Consider the following 23464-nt stretch of genomic DNA (forward strand, 5'->3'; position numbering starts at 1 on the left):
TTTATTTCAGAAATATAAAAAAATCTTACCGACCTCAAACTTTTGAACGGTATCACATGGTATCACTCACTGGAGTAAAAAGTTTGACAACTAGCCCTGGCCTCCCCTATAACTCCACAACCACCTACAACAAGCTCAGTCTTGTTAAAGTAGCATGAGGTGTGCCTTTCAGAACCAAGTGATGGCGAGTTGCATTGCCAGCCTAGTGAGTCAGACCACTGAGACCACCAAGGCCACAAAGCCACGTGAAACAGTGAGATGCCTGCTGTCATGTACCGTAGCTAATTCTTCTTATCCCTTCCTCAGTTGCTGTCTCTCTCTCTCTGCTGTTTCTCTTAGCCCTGCCATGCCCACTTCTACACGTATGCTAATCGTCTCCTCCGACTGGCAGCTGGTGCTCAAGGGGAGTTTGGGCACTGACAAGACAGGAGCCGGGTATATAATTAAACATCAGTCCAGCACATAATAAAAGCTAAAGGATGAAATGAGTGTAATCTCGGCCTGAGGTTCCTCGAATAAGCAGCCCACAACCACATGCCTGGCAGCGATGGCAGGAAAAGGGAAAAAAGAAGAAAAAAAAAGAACATGCTGATTTGAATGACCCATTTGAATCACACACCTCCCACTCTTTATTTGATTCATTTTTTTTAATTAGAGAGACAGAGTGAGGGAGGACTGCAGATCTTAGGTGATGGAGTGAGGAGGTGCAAAAGAGATGGGTGAATGGGATGGAGAGAGAGAAGCAGTGCTCAATCTCTTCCAACAGCATGGTTTCCTATCGTGCTGCAACAAGGAACCTATCTGAACTCTGCAAGCCATGCTTATGAGCACTTAACCTTGTGGTTTATTAAGAAAAAAAACAAAAGGCAGAAAATCAAAGTCCAATCAATGCTTGCCCACCAAGGAAGCCGAGTACAGTCCATATCCCATATGTCCACCCATTCACCTCCACTCTCCATGCATTGTCCTCCTACAGACAATCATTCTGCTCCCCGGCACAAATACTTCATGATGTTAAATAAAGCACAACATATTAGAGAGGAGCAGAATAGCACATCACCGTCTGAGCACTCCCAGCTGTCTCCATCACGCACAGAGAGCCCTATATATTGTGAATGTGTCGTACTCATTTGCCCTTCTACCTTGGAGATCATCACAGGGAGCCCATTTGTTGTGTTTGTTTATGCATTTCTGTTGATCAAAAGCCACGGCAGAATCCAACAAAGGCTGTTTAATTGCAGCTCTTGAAAAATTGATGCCGCTCTTAAGGACTTTTTTGTGTCATGCCGATATTGGGAAAACACAGGTGTAAAGGCCACATGAGAGCACATCTTTTATTCACATACCCGAGTGATGGGAGGAAGCAAGCAGAAACAGTGGAAAATTCAAGTGAGAGGCCTTAATTAGTGCAGGCCTGTCAAATCTTGGACACACAAAGGATGGCATTTTCCATCTCACTGATGATGAGGATATTGTTCAGTCAGTGCAGAAAAGCTAAAGTGACTACACAGCAAAATAATAAAATAATAATAATAATAATAATAATAATAATAACTTGTTGTAAATTAAATGAATAAGTTGTTAAAATATAAATTATATATATATATATATATATATATATATATATATATATATATATATATATATATATATATATATATATATATATATACATATATATAAATTTTTATCAAAATATACAGATTTATTCTAATTAACCTCATACAAAATGAATTGTTCAGAAAAGGTTTTAATACACTGTTAACTCTAAATAAGTAAGGAAATTTTACCTTGTCTGAAGAAAAAAAAAAAAAAAAAAAAAAAAAAAAAAAAAAAAAAAAACAAGCATTGAGGAACAACCATGTCTTGTTGGCTATGGTAAAGTGCTAGTGGTTGGAGAAGCATAGTGCCAGGTTGGGCTCCCGAGGTTCACGCTTGCAGTGATCTGTGAACAAGCTGCTTTGGCCTGTTCATACTATAGTCCTCTCAGGACGCAGAGCTCTCAGCACAGGTCCGGTGCCAGGTCACTCACATATCCTGTAATTATCTCCATATCACCTCACCTCTCTGCATAAACACATTTGCATGGGGCATATAGCACACTACACCTGTAAAATTAATTTTGAGTTTCCATTCATACTATATTCATTGCAGAACTTTCCCAGAGCCTGTGAAATACAGCACCATGCATAAATTAGCATCCAGAGCTGTATTTTTCCTCCACCTAATTGAACTGTTAAAGATGGAAACTGTGTGAGAGTCAGTGATGCCAACCTTGCCCTCTTCTTTACGGCAATTATTGCTCCTTCACAAAATGTCAAACGAAAAGGCATTGACGCAGCAGAATTAATGTTTCCACATGATAAGTAAGCTTAATATTCAGCCGACAATTAGACTACTCACCCTGCCAACTAGAATTGGATCGGGTCCAGAGAACTCCTCCAATACAAACATTTGATTCCAAACCCATCCTCTCTTGGCACGACTGAGGATTCTTTGTCCTTCACTTGGCCGGTTTCGCGGAATCATGGCTGATACCATTTGTAAACTTTGTGACTGATTGTTTAATAGAGCCATGGAAGAGTACGGCACACAAGTAATCCATACTAGCAGGAGAGAAGTCCATAGATCTCGCTGCATCTCCTCTCCTCGTTTAAGCATCTTTGTAATATTTTCTCTTTGCCTGTTTTTTTTGCTTCCCCTCCAAAAGTCAGGGGTCAACCAGCTGACGGACAGCTGAATGGTTACTCTTTTGTTCTACGTATCCCCCAGCTTGAGTTCATGTTGCGAGAAGGGTCACAGATGTACTCTGATCTGTCTCCAGAATGCAGAGAAAGGAGACCAGCGGCGAGATGTGACATCCATTAGTTGGTTCATCAGTGTAAGAGATCTAGAGGGGAGAGATAAATGCAGACTTACTAGAAGTGCATGCAAATAAAACTGACAAGACTGATGAGTGAAGTCTCAAGGTCAGGTGAGTATGACATCAGAAAACAAGTCAGAGCACATCTGTCTTCTGTAAGAGTATATAGTACATCACAGAAAAATATGTCTACAGCTATTTGAAAATGGTTAGGAACTATACAATCAAGCCAACTACGGTTTCAGATTACAATGTTTATTGTGCTCACATTCCTTTACAAAACTTTTAAATTTGACTATCAAGAACTAAAAAAGGACACGGTCATAAGTGATGGCATACAGCAATTTTGAGGATCAAATAAGGGAATAAATCACTGTATATTAAACGTATTACTGCAGCATAGACTATAAATGCAGTAAACCTGAAAATCACAGAGTAGAGAAAAACAGCACTATCTCCTCATTTTCATGAGCTGATTTAATTTACCTGAACCAACTGCGTTCAATGCCCTTGACATTACAATATTACGGTATAATTTAGAGTTTGCAGAATGATTAAAATACATATATTTAGGATTTTTTATTCAAAAATATAACCTTGCCATATTATGAATCACTCTGCGAAGCTTAAAGAAAATATCTTGATTGCAATTTCTGGTTGACCATATAATTATCATAACCTGCATTTCACTAAATCTGAATATTTAGCAGAATGGTTTCAAGCTGAATCCTGTGGAGAACTCAGTTATCTATTATTTCATATGTTGCCAGGCATCAAAAAGCAGCAGAAAGGTGGTGAAGAGGAATTCAGACTGTTCATCTTTTAATGCAGCACACAACAGAAGAGTATATATTTATTTTCTGAAAAAGTTGTGCACAAAATGTGTTTAATTGCCCTGTAGATTAGTAAACAAGCCACACACTGGAAACATTTACATCTTAGTCTTTGTTCCATAGTGTAACTTCAGAGAGCAGTGAACCTCCATTGCACTATAACAGCAGATACAGACTCGGCAAGCAAAGGCGATGCTTGAATCACTAGCAAATTTCAGCACCAGCATACGTGGACAGCTCCTCAAAAAAAAAAAAAAAAAAAAAAGTCTTACTTATTCACGCTCGCTTTCTAGCGCTTTAGAATGAGTAAGAAACGCACGGTTTTGATACTTAAAAGCAGACAAGGATACTCTAGAAGCAATATAGAGCACGGAAAAATATACATGGCACAGCGAGTTGACCAAGTTGATTAACCAAGACGTTCACAGACCACGTTCTTGTGTAAACTGAACACAAATATTCCATGCACGACATTCCCGAACGATATGCAACACAAATAAAGTACAACGCGTATTTATGGTTTGATATGCAGGCTGTCAATCTGTCTTGCTCTCGGATCAATCACTGTAGCGAGAACAGCATCAAACGAAACATCCAGTATTTCAGTCGAGCAAAAATGTACGCGACTCAAGCCAAACGACCAATACTGTGTAAAACCCTCCTGCGCCTAATGAGTCTTTAGTACTTACTGTATTTCATCCGGACGTCCGTTCCATGTCACTCACAGGAAAAAAATAAATATATCAGAGAAGGAAGAAAAAAGATTAAAAAAAAAAAAAAAAAAAAAGACCTGACTTGTTTCGCAATACTGCTGGCACTTGTCTTTCTGTCAATTGTCTGTCAATTGAATATGGACAAGAACAAAATAAGGAGAATAAGTTGACAGATGCGGTTGGGAACAATTAGGATCCGTGCAGTTTAGTGGCTTGGCGTTGACAGGGTGTCGGTGAGCTCCGGCATGCCCGCTCGCTGAGTGGAGGAGTGAGGAGAGATGGACGAGAGGTGTTTGGTGGGAAGAGCCTCCCCTCTGCCGCGCTCATTGGGCTGATAAAAAGGCAGGTCCTCATCCCTGGCAATGAATGCACGCACCCTACCCTGGCAATAGTGAACTTTTATGTCAGTGCGTTGGTGTTTTTCAACGCACCTCCATTTTTTTTTTTTTTTTTTTTTTTTTTTTACGCATTCAGCAAACAAAGCATCCATACGTGAGTCCCGTCTTGACACTTCTGCGACGCGACGTGATTTGAATGCAACGGGATTCCACATGAATAGGACGCAAAGCCTAAACGTAGGGCTGTTATTTATCTCAGCGGCACACTTGCTTTTTGGCCAAGTGTGGATATTAGGGTGAATTTTGGTAAATTTGAACACTTTTGCCTTGAGATGACTGGGTAAAAAAAAAATAAAAAAAAATAAATCTCCCAATTACCCTGAATTAGCCCATATACAATTTCCATTTTGAAGTTATTTTAACTCGAATTATATGCCAAATAATTACATTTAAATTTAAAGGTTCATTTATTTATGTTATATCATGGCATGCAAATCCATAATAAATGTATACATAATAACCTTAATACACAAATATGCTGCCTAATCGACCCCCCCCCCCGCAAAAAAGCACACGAGCGTTGTTGTTGTGGTTACCTCAAGCCAGCGCAACAACAATAAGGTCTTACAATAACTTGTAATCCAACTTTCCTCTAACTTCATTACTGAAAGTTTGGAAACGCGGCTGAAACATATGTACATCTGCATGGAATGAACTGACATATATGCTTATGATTTCATTATTAGATTGAGCTGGTCTGTCATTGAAGACTTTGCGAGACACAATGTGGCGACAAGGGATACAATTCAAAACGTTCTGGCACAGCTCATATATCAGAATGTATATCTAAAAGTATAAAACCAAGTCGACTAATCTAAAACGTTTAATCATGTGTAAACCCACAACTATACAGCTAAATGTTCTGATCACGCTGGATAAATAATTTTAGCCTATCTTCACACGACCTTGAATTGATGCTGTGAACTGCTCCAATGTTCAATATCAACTCAAAGCATAATTTGCAAATATTCAGCCCATTTACTCGACTTTTCAATGAAGAAATGCACTGAAATAAACCCACCAGCTTTTCAGCATTCATTGGTGCACATGAAATTTATCTTGACACGTTTCTTGTCTTCATGCTTTGAAGACGCTTAAGGTAGAGCTACACAAAAGCTCCGATTCCACTGGCTCCCTCTAGCGGCCAAACATCAAGCAGACATCAGGAGTTTTCTGGACTGTGGTCAGTTAAACCTTTGGGATTAAACCTTGCAGATACAGCAGTTCAATAAATCATTAGCCACACTGCAACAATATTGATACCTCTGAATTAAAAACAATATTAATAATAAATAAATTCCATTCATACAACACAAGCTAGTCACAGGATAGCCTTCACAGATACAGTACAGTAGTTAAAACAAGATATTGATAAAAATGTTGATCAATAATTTAAATGTTAATTTCTGAATGTTAAGGCTTAAAAAGAGCTGTTCTCTTTCTTTTTTTATCTTCACCTACATGAAAAATTAAGTCGACTGAGCACCATAAATTCACAATTATGAATTGTGAGTCCTAACACTGTCAGTTATATCCCTGATTTTTGTTTACTGATATTACATGTATAGTGTACTCTTGTGGTTGTCACCTCAGAAAACAATCATCGATATAAACCTGCTCACATTTTGCATCCTGCCCAACATCCTCTTTAACTCTCTCTCTGTGCAGTTTGTCAAGCTGCTCTCTAGTGGTTCTTTCTCTCTGTCATTGATTAATTCCACTGACAGTGCCTTTACCGGTGATCAAAATATCAGACGTCTTCTGAAAAAGGCAAAGTAAGTGAAGGGGAAACGGTCTTTACAGCCCAAGCTTCCTCAATCGATCATTGGTTACTACATTGTCAGTGGAATTAATCACAGGCCTGGTGTGCCGTGAACTGCTGGCACCCTTCTCCACACACCTCAGCCCTGTCATTTGCAAATGGCGACAACAGCCTCGACAAACAAACAGGAAACAAGCCGTGATTTATTAATTTGCCTCTGCATTTACATCAAATCATTTAGAGAGGCAATTACTTGGGGATTTTCCCAGCTGTTTCACATAGATGTAAGGCTATGTCTAAAACAATTGTCTTTGTTATTGAAGACTTGTGCCTGCTATGAATTCTAATCTCTCGTGATTCCTAATTCATAGTGTTGTCATGTCTCAGTATTATTGTTTATGTACACCCATACATTTGTGGCTACACACTGTCCTGCAATGCATAGAACTTTTCCAATATGCATTTCAGTGCATAAATGTGCTGAAAATCTTTGACCTAATTTGGTGATCATGGTCAAAAATATCCAGCCTTTTGAAAATTGCTTTTTAATCTCTTATTATAATCTCCAAATCTAGGAGTCAATCTTTTTGTCAACTTTTGTTGTTGTTGTTGTTTAAGTTATTATACCATGTGTAAGCAAGTTTTAGACAGAAAAAAATACACATATTGTACAGCATGTAAATGCATATTTAATATGCCTGTTATGTCTGAAAACTGTCTGATGCCCATGTTTAAGCATGTGCGACATTTAATGACAGCACATCAGAAAATGTGCAGTTGTGCAACTGTTGGGTTTTACACAGCCATGAACCGGCTCTGGTGGTTGAGCACCACTGTTGGACTCTCCATTCAAAACATAATCCAACAAGACAAGAAGATAATGGACTGTGTTTATCGATTTCACCTCAACCAAAGCAAAAAAGAGACACTATTCTGATACTATTCTTAAAGAGCAGTCTCAACTGTATAATAACAGCTTCAGGTTCAGGACTCTCCATTCCTGCAAAGTGAGTGTTCATTCAGCGTAGTAGAATCTCTGCGACGCAAATAACAAATAAAGTTATGCCGTCCGAACCTAAAGCAACCTCTTTCCTTCTTCATCATAACTCCTGTAGGGGATGAGGAAAACCAGATTTGTATTTCCTCAAGGAAATAAACAAAAAGCACAAAACAGCGAAAGATTAGTGTTCCAGTTTAAAGTAAGATCAGATTTCATTGGCTTTGGTTCTGTGAAAATGATTTTATGTAAACTGTATCAGAGCTGGTTTGTCGTTGTCATGAAACTAAGCAAATGTCTAGTTTTCAGTCAGTTGTGCACAAGAATCAACACTGTCTTTGCATGTGATTAGTTTTTTGATCTTCCATGTTCATATGCCTATACAGAATGAAAATGGATGACCACACCTTACAGTTTTAATGCTAAACATGCTATAAAACGTTTTTACGTTAATAGGTAGTTTTGACACTTACCCAATCATATTTCCTTACCTTTTTATAGAGTTTACAAAAACAAAAATAGATAGCGCAATAGGCTGAAATGATCTACAAAATGCAGTTTAAATGGAGTCGGTATGTTGAGCAATATGTGCTCAACACCACCTCGGAGAAATATTGCATTGCAAGTGCATTGCAATGCATTGCAAGCACTGTAATCACTTCTTATGTCATAAAAGTCCCACAATATGTTGACTGTTCACATCTTCATGTTATTTTGGAAAATGTAGTCATACAGCCATCCCCAACCTCTCATAACAGCTGCTCACCAGAATTCCAAAGGTCGCTCAATTATCTAGCAAACAAATTAAATAGTCAAAGTTCACTCCAAATGCATAAATAATGATTTACAAATTTATGACAAGACTTCCCACTTCATTCCCCCATCTTTCTGTGCCGGCACACATAAACACATACAAGCACACTTACATTCATGGCCTGGGGGGCCTGAGATGTGTAAACAGTTTGCAGCATAGATTTTGTGCCATGATTAGCATATTAACACTCCTAAAAGTCAAATTTTAATTGGTAGCAAATTAAAGTTAATTGGTTTTTACGTTGATGATTTTAAAGCTCTGCAGATAATTAAGTGCAGTGTTCAGAATTTTGATACGTTGACATTTTGAGAATGAACAACCTGGAACCTAAATGAACAACACAACTAAGATCTTAATCATGCAAATTGAAAAACACAGCAGATTTGATTATCATGGGTTTCATATTGCCCCCCTATTAATTACACTTAACTTATTTATATATTTACATCCACTTACATTTACTGAGTGTATTTCCCAATTGCAGTAATTATTGTCCTCCAATAATTCCTGGACTCAAAAGCACATAATGTGTCAGGTTGCTGGGAATATCAAGTACAAGTATCAAGTACAAACGTACAGTTTACGAATATCCTGTCAGTGACCTTTCACACTAAGAAGGTATGATATGAATGGAATTAGTGTGAACATCTGGTGGGCCACAAGCCTCACTCACATTTAGCTGAGAGCCAAGAATTCATTCTTTGGCACCGAGATTCATAAATTGTCATGCGGCTGAATGAAGAGTTCCTTGGGGCAAAGCTGCTCCATCTACCTGTCTTAATAAGTTGTACAAGTTGATTAGAATAGAATACAGTAGCAGACCTCCCATCACAAGAGGAAGCAACTGGACATGAAAAACCGTTTAGCAAGATAAATTCTGAGCTGGGCTTCTAAAAGTATATGCTGATGGTTGCCATAAATAAAAGAGGTGGAGTGATAATGGCACAAGTTACCTTTAATAGCACTCATTAAGACTGACACCTTCTCCATTATGAGGCTCATTATGATCACACAAAAGTATGTGTGTGTGCGTGTGTCAAATCAAGTCTGTGAGCTGTTGTTTTGTAACATAGACTGAAGTGGATCTATCTCTGTGCTGAATATAACATATTAAGATCAATCTGGACAGCTCAGTCATGTATAAGCATTCTAGCTTAAAAAACAAAACAAAAAAAAACAATACACATTACAGAGAGAGGCATGCTCTGTGAGACATCAGATTTGCAGGGAACAAAGTCTACCTCAGAAACACTGCAGTGGCACCATTTTGAACATCTAATCCTCTATGACAGTCACCCTGAGAATATTACCCTGTGAACCCCCCCACACTGAGGATTCAGCCATGTGCGGAGATCACTTGCTGTGCTTACACAAAGCTTTAAGCAGGACATTCCACTGCAGATGGGGATTGAGTCTCCTCACATGTTCACTGAGAAAAGTCCACAGTGGGATTCCTATCTTCTAATTAATAAGTGGTTTATGTGGTCTACACCCAATAAGATTTGTACAAAAGACGTTAGAACCGTCCTTCTAACATCACAACCAAGAATCTCGGAACGCCTCTGGGAATGCACCACTACACCAAAAGCATTTTGTTCTAGAAATGTAATTGCACAATCTACAGACTTGTTCCTGTGAGTATTACAACATAATGACTCAGTTTGAACACGAAATTAAAAGGAAAGGACTTTTTATGAGCGGAGATAATCTTAATGGAACAATATCATTGTCAAGCAAGGAGTCCTGCTTAGCTTTGAAGTTCATTGCAATCATTTGGTGATTAAAACTCCCATTGGTCTATATTGTCAGGCATAGTTTAACACCTCCAGATACTAGATTTATTTAGTGGCACCGTCTATAGGGAGATTCCATAAACCTTCTCTCTGAAGAACAGTGCAGGCAGAGACAACCAATTTCCTTTATCCAGTATGTGGGATGAACATCCAGAAGTGTGATACCTTTATATTTTTGATGTACAATTTCTGACTGTTTACATAAATAGATTTTTCTTCCATCTGAATAAATCCAATCCATCTGCAGATTTTAAATGCACCATTTATGTTCACCCAAAATTCCACAATCAGACAAAAACAGTTTATGGCCATCACATACATCCCAAACACAATTTGAGTGCATGAAATGAACAGCATTAATGTCACAATAACAACTGTCCTGTCAGAGAAAGCTGTGTTAGTCAGGAGAAAAATGTATTTAAAAGGATGAGAATTAGAAGCATATCTTGTACTTTCCCTTTCTAATAACTAAACATCTCTAAATGAGAGTGAAGTATGTTGGAGAAATGACTTACTGCAGGAATTCATGGATTTGGAATGGGTTGTTTTAGAAAGACATGTATGGTTTTGTGCCGTGGGATTTTATGCAAGAAAAAAAAAAAGTACAGTCAAAAAGAAAACTAAAATAAGAAAAACAAGACAACAAATACACCAAGGGTCACTCTTTCTAATGGATGTGACATTTGAATTCATTTATTTATTCTGCAAAGAAAACACCACAATACGCAAGGTATTTTTGAATCTGATTGTGAAAGTAGTCAGAAAATCAGTCTAGATTATTACGGTGCATGAAAACAGTTACCGTATTAATTAAAAAAACACTGTAATAACTCCACATCAGCCATAACCCTTCATTTAATAAGGATAAGGTAATGATTAGTAGATGCTAACCATTCTCGCAACCTCAGCAACAGCCTCAATTACATTATAAAAGGATAAGTGTATATGCTGTGGATTATCACTTGACAAAGTGAGAGAGCAAGAGAATGAGGGAGAGAGAAAGAGAAATAAGCAGGAATCGAATGAAAGAGGAATATAAAGCACTGGGTCAAACAAATATGAGTTATTGATTAATTGGGGGGAATTGTCTTTGTGGCAGGTGCAAGACTGACCAAATGGAAGGTTATCCTTACTCACAAAAGTAAGCTGTTTGCCGATATCTGTCAGTGCAGATTCAAAATGACTGCAACAACCATTGACATTCAAACACAGTTCAATAATTTGTGTGAAAGGCCACATAAAATGAGAAGCTGATGTTAAAAGGAGGGAAAGTTTGATTCACGTCAGAGGGCATGAGAAACACACGTAGTCAAGTTAGGTTGCCCATGGTTATTAGTTATATAGCATGGGCATCTTTATTATTTCTTCAAAAACTTTCCCCTTTATTTCAGTAATACTGAGAGGAAATTCCATTTATGTTATTGAAAATGGTTTAATCTATTCACAAGTTTGATACTGACAACCTATCAGCTGAACAATAGTCTATATTTATATATACTGCTAGTTATAAATGACAAAACAGAATGATTTTCAATATGGGATGAGATTTAAAATCACAAAATATCAAATATTAAAATTCCTGTTTTCGTTTCTTAAGGCTCCTTAGTCTCTTGTGTAGATACAAAGCATTTGCTGAGGTTCAGGGTGGAGATTTCCTGCATTATATTTGCCTCTTTTCAAGTACTAAGTTAAAAACACACTGCATTTTTATTTATTTTTTTAGCTGTTTGACACTTAAATTTTTAGATTTATTTTAGCAGACGCCTTTATATAAAAAAGAGTGGAACACAACACAAGCACTTAATTCTGAAGAGAGTGTAACTAGAAGAGTTCCATATATATGTATATATATATATATATATATATATATATATATATATATATATATAAATATATATATATATATATAAATATATATATATAGATATATATATATATATAGATAGATAGATAGATAGATAGATAGATAGATAGATAGATAGATAGATATATAGATAGATAGATAGTGGCGAGAGGAGCCAACAACAGACACAGGGGGTGTAATTTTAGGCCTTGGAGAGGCTTTTATTAACAGAAATAACAAAACATGGAATAAGTGTCTATAGGGAAAGGGTGTTCAAAATAAACAGGGGACCTGGTGTCCTAGTCGGGCTCCGGGGTTTGTGAAGGTGGGGTAGTGTTCGAGAAGGAAGGGTCCAGGTAAGGGGCAGAGTCCGGCAGCCACACGTGCTTCCCTCTCAGGTCCAGGGCAGTAGCTTCATCCTCCTTGACCTATGGCACTTCCAGGAGACTAAGCGTCCCGGCATCCTGGCCCAACAGCAGTCTCACAGGCTAGGTACTCGTCTGAACCACAGGTCCAGCAGATCGTCACTTCAGCAGCATGGAGATCCCTCAACGCGCCCTTCCTGGACCCACGAGGACACCAGCATGCATGCATGGGAGAAGAGACCGCTCTCTCTTGAGGAGAGGCGCACTCGGCATTTAAACAGCAGCGGTGATGACACGCTGCCAGTCCTGGCTATTTCAGCGCCCCTCCTCTCTCAAACACCCACTCCTGTCTTAGCTTTTTGCAAATTGAAGTTGTGTACATGCATTTTTATCTTTGATCATTATGTTGTACAGCACTATGGTCAATCTTGTGATTGTTTTGCTTTATAAATAAAAGAACTAGAACTAGAACTGTCGGGAGCCTGGTGAAGGGTGGCGATTAAGGGATGGGGTTATGACGTTAATTAGAGTGGAGGCAGCTGACCTGCCACATTATATATATAAACTGCAGAAAGTACTGAATGACAAAGCAACACTACTGTAGTTTTTAAGGCTAAGGAGTATATAAAAGTGTGTTAAGTCACTGCAGATGAAGTGCATGCAAGTGCATTTTAAACATTTTAAATAGAAGTTCCACCACTGAAAGATAATGAAGTTAAAAGGGAATGAGAGGAACATTACTTCCCATCATAATGGCACCAGTATGTGTGAGGTGTACATTCAGTGGCCGTACACAACCAACAATGCTTTGAAATGAATGCAGGCAGTTACTGGTACCGGATCAAGAGATGTGTAACTTGGTCCCGCTTAAGTTTGTGTAGACTCTATGTGGTTGTCAGGCTAAAAATGACAGGCAGGTCTGCAAGTTATCAGCCTAGAAGTGGTGAGAAAAGCAGTTTGCCTGAATTATTTGGACGAGTGAGGTTGGGCACATAAAGTGATTGTGGTCATCGTTCAACCCTTGAAGTACTCCAGTGGTTAGCAGATGTGATTTAGGATGGATTGCACTCTAATAACTCTGTTGCACCAAACTTAAAACCTTGTTTAAAAATAAGCAGGTTTACATTTAAACCATCATCTTGATCCTGATTTAAACTTAAAAATAAATCAACTTTAATCATGTTGCTCCATAACTTTAAACTCAGATTTAAATCTCAATTGGGGATTAATTTTAAATTTACAGGTGAGGAGGTTTAAATGAAATAAAGTGCACCTACAGTTACCTACACCTACAATTATGTGGCTGACTTAACAAAGAAAACAATAGAGGGTGATTTGTTATGTTTCAGAGATGTGTTAATTACAAATAAAAAGGAAGATTAAAGCACACTGAGCCAGCGGATTGTGAGGGTCTTGGCCCGTTTCTCACGCCCGCTGCATGCATGGCTGCTGGGCGGCGATAAAACGGATGGTGCGACACTGTCACGAGCAGAGGTCCGCGAATCATGCCAAGTCTTTTCACTTATCTCGGTTGTTTTGTCATAAGATATACTCTATTAATTGATACATGAATATATTTCTAGGATTATGAAATTGATATGCACTGCTGTATTCATTGCTTGGTTGATCAGCCGTTTATTAAAACGGCAGATATTTTGCAAGTTTTCCTTTATTGACACAAGCAATTTATGTCAGAAAGAGTTTTTGTAGTAAGCAAAGGATTAGGAATATTAACATTGTTCCTGTTTAATTACAATGGCGAATCCATAATGGCGGAGAAAATTAATCATAGATGGAGGTTTTAATCGCAGGTTTGAATTCTAATCCCTGATTTTTTAATCTGTGTTCAAAATTAAGTGGTGCAACACAACTTGATTTAAAATAAAACACAGATCAACAAATCCTTGATTAGCTCTAAACTTTACTTAAATTAATTCTTGTTGGTGCAACCCACCCTTAGACTTCCCCCCATTTATGTTACCTCTGAAGGATCTACCAGCGAGGTAGGTCTCAAACCAGCAGGTGCAGTTCCTGTGATGTTCAGTGCAGAGAGGATAGATGGGGTCATGTTGACACTGCACAGGTGGCAGACAGGTCCGGTTGAATGTAGACAGGTGATAGAAGAGCAGTTCTCATCACCTGAAGGGTTGCAACAGCTGAGAGCTGGGCAGTCTCCACAAAATGACCAGTTTTGAGTCCCGGTTGTTTGTCATCCAGGAGGTTGCTCTGAGAAAGAAAAGGAGTTCAAGTGTTTTTGCCAGAAAAAATTCAAGTCAACAGCATCTTTAGATTAGTTTGATTAGATTACTTTAGGTTAGTTTGGACAGATTTGTCATTGTGATTATAGGTGTTTATAGGTATGTAATATATTTTTATACATTTGCATAGACAAAGAAATGCATATTATCATAAGCTCTATTCAGACAGTAATTGTTTCTCATGTGGACATCTATGAAAAAAAAAAAGATTACATGACAGCTCAGCGATAAAACTCATGGATTCGGATGGCAATTTTTTTTTTTTCACTCGCTGTGGTGAAGCAGTTATGAAACATTGTTCCTTTATACTTTCCAGCATTTCAATAATAAATATGCATGCAAATTACTGTGAAGTGCAATAGTTACAGTATGGTGATCAGCAGTATTCAAAAACAATTTAAACAGTGAATTTTGAATCAATTTCTTCTTGTAAACCCAGAGATGTGAATTCAGACAGCGATTAAATTACCGTATATATGTGAGCAATATCACGCGAGTAGCAGTGCGATATGGCTGTATATCGGCACGGCTGTGATTCGGCCGTAGGCACGAGGTCATTAATTAGTATGTCGTGTTTATCATGTACTGTATATTGTTTACATGAATCTGGTCACTGGTAAGTACTGTGGCTTACTGCACATTAGGACAGTGATTATTCAATTTCTGGTGACATGACTACGTACAACATCAATGGACAACATAGTAGAGCGTCAACGCTGGAATTGATGAACAAAAGAGAGGACAATTTTTTTATTTTTTATATTATTTTTTAAACATAGTGAACATCGATGCTCCCTAGTTTTTGCGGGACATTGTGAGATTTTTCAGGGAGTGAACTTTCCAGTGCACTGGATTTTGGGATTGAGACAGCCCTTAAAATGGCCGACTCCCTGATCAGTCCCCTGACTATCGAACTAGGGAGCTGATTGAGACACACTCAATCTCTTGTTGCCATCTAATGGTAGAAGAATGTAACAAATAACCATCACGAACACACACACCGTTTCCTAATAATAAATAATATAATTGCATACTACTATTATTTATATAGAATATTATTTATCGAATAATAATGTTTAAAGGGGTCATAACATGGGTTTTTTTATTTTATTATTATGGTCCCCTAGGTGCAAATATAGTATAACTATAGTTTTTTTTTTTTTTTGTTACTTTTAAAATGTAGTGAATTTTCCCACCCTGTTTCTCATCCTTTGATTCAAACAGTCTGTTTTTGGGTTGTTTCCCCTTTAAGAGTTCAGTGTTAACGCCCATTGTTATGATTAGCTAACGACAGTGCCTATGGGATCAATTATTAATGCCCCCAGCCAGAACATTTGCGGATTGAGCGTAACTGTTTAGTAGCCGCGGGTGATGCATTCGAAGCGATGGCTCTTGCAATGATAAAACCTTATATGTTTGAGCTCGTATGCGTGGCATTGTAATTTTCCTGTACACAGACCCACTCGCTGTCCGTCGACTGAACACGTGTGAGGCGCGCGGCGCGACAACGATACGAAATGAGCGTAGTTGTCTTGTGCTGGAGGCGGTCATATGCAAATGGTTGGAACGTCACTTCGCACCGTGACGTCACTTCTTACCATAGATCCAGAACGAGCTGAATTTAGAGCTTGATTAAATAAATGGCTCCTTTATAATGGGGAGGACGTCTTAAGCTATGAAACTTGTGGGACGTTTTAATGGTACAAAGACCTCTTATATTCCAAAAGATCAAGGCAAATTTGGTTTCTCATTTCATGACCCCTTTAATAAACAACAACAACCATCATAAACTTTGCTAGGCAATTCAGTCAAAAGTATAAATGCAGCACACTGATATGAAGCATTAAAGTAACACAAAATATAATGTGATGAGATTTTGCCCTCCAATTTGCCCTATATATGCCTCCATGATGGATTCTAACATCAGTTTGGATGCTGTCATGTTCAGGTCTTCATAAAAATGTTAAAACATAGATATGTACAGGTAGATGCCCTATTAGAGGCTGTTTCTATAGGCCACTATACATAAGCCATCCGTAATATTGGAATGGTCAAAGCAGGTCCATGAACACCTGAGAGCAATTAAGTTGCCTGTATGTCTGCAACTCAATTAAATTCTCAAATAAACTGTTTTTAACATTGAAAACATAACACACGCATACACATACAGTCATGGCCAATGTTTTGGCAGTGACATACATTTTGTGTTTTGCAAAGTGTGCAGCTTAAGTTGCTGTGGTGTTCATTCACTTTGTTTCTAGATGATTGTGTAAGAGTGATCAGATGCATTTTAAATAATTGCTTCATTGCATTTGAAATTAAAGCTTCATTGGCCAAAAAATTAACTTTTCTAAATAAATAAATACATAAAAATAAAACATCACTGTTTGTTTTTATCCTGACACAAAATGACCAGCTAGCATTAACTGACTAATCATATCAGAAATGCAAATGTGAAATGCAAAATGTGAATGAGTACTAGTCAGGTGAAATCACTATCATACTAATTAGATTGTAAGAAATGACTGATTGCTATAAAAGGAGGGAAGAAGCACTCCCAATCATAGTGTTCTTGTAAGCAATGGTTTCCTCCAAAGAAACATGTACAGCCATCATCACTTTGCATTAAAATAACCTCACATGCAAGATAATTGCTACAAAGAATATTGCACCTGAAAGAACCATTTACTGGATCATCAAGAACTTCAAGGAGAGAGGTTCAACTGCAGTGAATAAGTCTTCAGGATGTCCCAGAGTGTCCAGCAAGCGACAGGACTATCTCCTCCTGAGATGTTAGCTACAGAATCTCTAATTTAATTAATCTCTGTGATCTGAAATCCCTTTCTCCCACTAATCTTTAATTGTAAACGAGAAGAGTATCTGAGGCTGTGGCGGTCTTTCAGAAGTGTGGGAGAGTGCCTGGGGGGATGTGCTCCAGAGGCTATATTCTCTGATTGAGCATAACATATCTAACAGCCACAACTTATGCCTCATTATGACCTACCTTTTTAAAAACCCTGTTGAGACCCGGTCAGCATGACTTGCATTTCTTAACTCAATACATTCTTGTGAGGAAATGGCAAAAGGAGTCTACTGTAGTATTTTCGACCCAGGCATATTAGAAAAACGTGCCTATGGCGTCATTTCTGCAAAATTATATTATGTTGAACCCTACACTATAACTAACCAACAATGTTAACAAAAGCAAACGTGGCATGAGAAATCATTTGCTAAGGCATCCATTCCATTTTAGTTTGCTTAATTGGACTCATACCCCGTATCATATCTCCGCATAGCAAGTGCAATTATGTACCACTAGAGCTACCTAGCAAGTTTACATATTTCAGAAACATTCTATTGTACTTCAGAAAAAAAAACATACATACAAAGCTGATTATGTGATGCAGACATAAAAATCTTAACATTTACAAATCATGCACATGTTTTATGAAGTCATAACATAGTATTATTGCAAGGAATTGAGCAAAATGTCTTTATTAATCAGTAATCTACGAAAGTTCTAAGCGGCCATACATTAACATTTTTTCCCTTCTTGTTTTCTCGTTATAACGACTTAATTTTCTCATTATCTCGACATAACGAGAGTCGTGTTCTCGTTATAACGACTTAATTTTCTCGTTATCTCAACATGACGAAAGTTGTTCTCTAAGGAGTTACAAAACTGCGCCAACAGGTGGCACTATAGACCTGAATATAACTGATGGGGTGTTGTATACTTTATATCCACTTTACTGAACGCGTTTGGGATAGAATAGGACCTTCCTCCTGATCGCTATAGTATTGTTCATTATTGACATTTAATTAATTCATAAATGTTAAATGCTCAAATCAATATGACTGTTTTGTGTTCTTGCTAGATTCATGAGCTTCACCATCGCGTTCTGTGTCATAAAATAACTGCTTATCAAAACCAAGGTTGACGTCACTGTATTCTGCTTGCACCTATATCTTTATTTGTGCTTCTTTGAGGTAGTTCTTACCTAAGCGAAGCAAAATTTGCTGAAATATAGGCTACAGTAAGAGCTCCTGGTTCATCAGATGCCTGTCAAAGTTAAGTTCATTATAGCAACAGCTAGATCAAACAATCATTGTTAAAAAAAAAATCACTGTCATTATATTATTGTGTTGAGATCAGTCGTTATAACGAGAAAACTCTGGTTATGTCGAGATAACGAGAAAATTAAGTCGTTATAACGAGAAAACAACTCTGGTTATGTCGAGATAACGAGAAAATTAAGTCGTTATAACGAGAAAACAACTCTGGTTATGTCGAGATAACGAGAAAATTAAGTCGTTATAACGAGAAAATAACACTGGCTATGTCGAGATAACGACAAAATTAAGTCGTTATAACGAGAAAACAACTCGTTATGTCGAGATCACGAGAAACTTAAGTCATTATAACAAGAAAACAAGAAGGAAAAAATAAATAAATAATGCATGGCTGTTTAGAACTTCCATAGTAATCAGCCCCAGTCATTATAATCTTTATGAAAAATGAATACAAGTTGTTGCCACTATTGACAATTGTATGTACTGTATATGTTTTTGGAATTTAGCAAAAATTTAGATAGAGACACATTTTTCCATTGAGCCCTTATGATGTTCATTTCAGTACTGTGAGACGTTTCTGGCAGCTTCAAATAATCCTGAAAGACTGATTTACATCAACGTTAGTAGTAAGTCTGTGGACATAGAGTTCTATATTGAGCCCTTGCTCCCTTTCAGTTGACTAAAATATAGCGGTACTTTGGGAATGAGGTTATTAATTTTGCCTGGATAGTTGTGACCGTACCAGTCTTTTTTTTTTTTTTTTTTTTTGGCCATTCTCTGCCCCTCTGACACCAGTTCTCAGGACAACTCTGTAATATTTTTAGCATGGCAGATAATGAATTCTGGCAGCTAAAGCAGAAACACAAACGCTGGATACAACAGCAACAAATTGAGACAGAGCGCATGGTGTGTCCAAACATTACTGACTTGCAAATGATTTCAGGGGAGGGTATGAAACAGTGGCACTGGCAGTCTGTGTAACATGCTCAAAATGAGCCCAGACCAAACAGTAAAACTGACATCTTATATTATCCTACAGCTAAGCCGAGCGCGTAATGTCTCCAACCATCCATCATGAAATGAAAGCACGGTCATAAAGCTTATTTCATATGTTTTATTTTCTCCTTTTGTTTTGAAATCAGAAAAGCTTTACAACATCCTCCCCTCAAGTATTTCCCCTTATGCCAGGAATGGCACTGGCCCATTGGGAGACTAGTCAAGCATGTTTATTGGTCATCTTTATGGCTCTTTATTAAATATTCCCTAAGGGCTTCCCACAACCAATAAAACATCCATCTGACTGGAGCTCATGGGAATCCCATGACTCTGTCACAGACAAAGATTGACCGCAAATATGGGGTATTTCTTCTGACTGATGTTTATTGTTTTATATTATGACTGTGCAGATCTTGAATGGAGGCAGACCAGCACTCTACAAGAGTTGTACCATGGAATTAATACATCAGGATAGGATCTGCTTTGGCCAGCGGCCACATCACATTGATAGCATGTGACTGGTGTAAAACACAACCAACATCCCATTCAGTGCTTTGATAATATTGTGACTTTATCAAATCCAGCTCCAGAAATTCATGCCCTGATAAGGACAGCTGAGCATCACTGCTTCATGGCCTGAATGGACTGGTGATATATGCCCACAATGACGGAGTGATATTAAACACAAGGGAGGTAGACAAACAGAGGGAGGGACGGAAGGCACAGCCTGAACTCTTCTTGACTTCATAATGGTGTTGGCTTTTAAAATAAATGCATTGCAGGATCAGTTGTTTCATTTCTATATACACATTCCTCCAAGCATAAATGTTCAAATGTTAAAGGTGGTGTAATTTTTTCCAATGTTAAAATACTTTCTACTTTCCCTGCTTAATGTGGATAACTGTAAGTGAGCCATTTGTAGGTTGATTTTTGCAGGCTGACTATTCGAAAAATGACACTGGGGAGAGCAGAAAGAGTTAGGGTGGTTGTAACTAGCTAGAAAGGAGGCACATGAGTGCAATCACTATCACAAAATACGATTCAGATGTTTGGGGTTAGTATGTTTTTTTTTTTTTTCTTTTATATATACAGGTCCTTCTCAAAAAATTAGTATATTGTGATAAAAGTTCATTATTTTCCATAATGTAATGATAAAAATTAAACTTTCATATATTTTAGATTCATTGCACACCAACTGAAATATTTCAGGTCTTTTATTGTTTTAATACTGATGATTTTGGCATACAGCTCATGAAAACCCAAAATTCCTATCTCAAAAAATTAGCATATTTCATCCGACCAATAAAAGAAAAGTGTTTTTAATACAAAAAAGTCAACCTTCAAATAATTATGTTCAGTTATGCACTCAATACTTGGTCGGGAATCCTTTTGCAGAAATGACTGCTTCAATGCGGCGTTGCATGGAGGCAATCAGCCTGTTGCACTGCTGAGGTGTTATGGAGGCCCAGGATGCTTCGATAGCGGCCTTAAGCTCATCCAGAGTGTTGGGTCTTGCGTCTCTCAACTTTCTCTTCACAATATCCCACAGATTCTCTATGGGGTTCAGATCAGGAGAGTTGGCAGGCCAATTGAGCACAGTAATACCATGGTCAGTAAACCATTTACCAGTGGTTTTGGCGCTGTGAGCAGGTGCCAGGTCGTGCTGAAAAAACGAAATCTTCATCTCCATAAAGCTTTTCAGCAGATGGAAGCATGAAGTGCTCCAAAATCTCCTGATAGCTTGCTGCATTGACCCTGCCCTTGATAAAACACAGTGGACCAACACCAGCAGCTGACATGGCACCCCAGACCATCACTGACTGTGGGTACTTGACACTGGACTTCAGGCATTTTGGCATTTCCTTCTCCCCAGTCTTCCTCCAGACTCTGGCACCTTGATTTCCGAATGACATGCAAAATTTGCTTTCATCCGAAAAAAGTACTTTGGACCACTGAGCAACAGTCCAGTGCTGCTTCTCTGTAGCCCAGGTCATGCGCTTCTGCGGCTGTTTCTGGTTCAAAAGCACATGCCTGTGCACGGTGGCTCTGGATGTTTCTACTCCAGACTCAGTCCACTGCTTCCGCAGGTCCCCCAAGGTCTGGAATCAGTCCTTCTCCACAATCTTCCTCAGGGTCCGGTCACCTCTTCTCGTTGTGCAGCGTTTTTTGCCACACTTTTTTCCTTCCCACAGACTTCCCACTGAGGTGCCTTGATACAGCACTCTGTGAACAGCCTATTCGTTCAGAAATTTCTTTCTGTGTCTTACCCTCTCGCTTGAGGGTGTCAATGATGGCCTTCTGGACAGCAGTCAGGTCGGCAGTCTTACCCATGATTGCGGTTTTGAGTAATGAACCAGGCTGGGAGTTTTTTTAAAAGCCTCAGGAATCTTTTGCAGGTGTTTAGAGTTAATTAGTTGATTCAGATGATTAGGTTAATAGCTCGTTTAGAGAACCTTTTCATGATATGCTAATTTTTTGAGATAGGAATTTTGGGTTTTCATGAGCAGTATGCAAAAATCATCAGTATTAAAACAATAAAAGACCTGAAATATTTCAGTTGGTGTGCAATGAATCTAAAATATATGAAAGTTTAATTTTTATCATTACATTATGGAAAATAATGAACTTTTATCACAATATGCTAATTTTTTGAGAAGGACCTGTATATATATATATATATATATGTATATGTATGTGTGTGTGTGTGTGTGTGTGTGTTAAATAAATGCTTTTCTTTTGAAATTTCTAGTCATCAAATAATCATAAAAAATACACTTTCCACAAAAATATTAAGCCGCACAACAGTTTTATAATGATAACAGTAATAAAACAAATAACATAACAATAATAATAATAAATGTTTCCTCAGCACTGAATCGGTGTATTAGAATGACTTCGGAAGGATCATGAGACACTGAAGAAAACATTTTACTTGTAGAAAGAAGAAATGTCATTTGTAGCAAATAAATGGAGGGAAATTATATTTTGAGATAATTTGTGTGTGTGTGTTTCAGACTTTAAATCAAAAAATGTTGCAACCATCCAATCTCCCCTATTTCATGATCATGAGCGCTGCTCAAACATTTCTGCAGATAAGCTTGGGCATTTATGTCCTAAATAAACACTCTACCCTGCAAACTCAAGATTCATAATGTAATAGCAATAGAAATGTACCGCATTACCAAGAAAAGAAGTGATACATGATGCATGGTTTTCCACAGCAAAAACATTAATGTAGAGATGTACCACTGTTCATGTCAAAATCAAATGAACAGATAGTACTTTATACTATCTAAATTTTCTCTCCAAATACTCCAGGTTCTGTCCACATTAATGCAGCATATCACAGGATACATAAAGGATATTTATTAGCAAATGTAGTAGAAGCAGATTTAAACAAAGCTTTAATGTATATTTCAATACCCTTCTGCAAGGTTTCTTAACATATTAAAACAGGATCTGACAGGCATCACTGATTACAGCATGGTATCCCAGTGCCCACAAACCGTAAAGTAGGAAGACACAGTGCTGTAATTGGCTGGGAATGCTGATTTTTAATACCCAGTGCCCTAGATTATCTGTTTTTGTATTCACTTTGGGCTTGGTCTTAAAAAAAAAAAACTCCACTAATAACTCTGTAGAAGGTCTCTGAAGTCTGAAAGAAATAAATGAAATCTACATTCCCCACGTAGGTCACGTTTACCAACATATAAGATCCTGCTCTGTCCTATACATCAGTTTAAGCAGAAACCCAA

General features: G+C 37.9%; 1 protein-coding gene across 3 annotated transcripts in view; it reads right to left on the reverse strand.

The window, feature by feature from the left end:
- LOC109108582 (cadherin-8-like) overlaps positions 1 to 23464 on the reverse strand; it is a 128532-nt gene that overhangs the window by 95376 nt on the left and 9692 nt on the right. The window contains exons 2-3 of one of the 3 annotated variants that reach the window (XM_042760595.1): positions 14363 to 14607; positions 2404 to 2890 (exon numbers count right to left, since the gene is read on the reverse strand). In XM_042760595.1, coding sequence (XP_042616529.1) covers positions 2404 to 2661 — 258 coding nt within the window. In that variant the 5' untranslated portion in view covers positions 2662 to 2890; positions 14363 to 14607. Of the gene's footprint in view, positions 1 to 2403; positions 2891 to 4385; positions 5038 to 14362; positions 14608 to 23464 lie in introns of those variants that run through there. The other 2 variants (XM_042760594.1, XM_042760596.1) reach the window with 2 other exon arrangements.

The sequence above is a fragment of the Cyprinus carpio genome, chromosome A7 (assembly GCF_018340385.1).
Source record: "Cyprinus carpio isolate SPL01 chromosome A7, ASM1834038v1, whole genome shotgun sequence".
NCBI classification, from domain to species: Eukaryota; Metazoa; Chordata; class Actinopteri; order Cypriniformes; family Cyprinidae; genus Cyprinus; species Cyprinus carpio.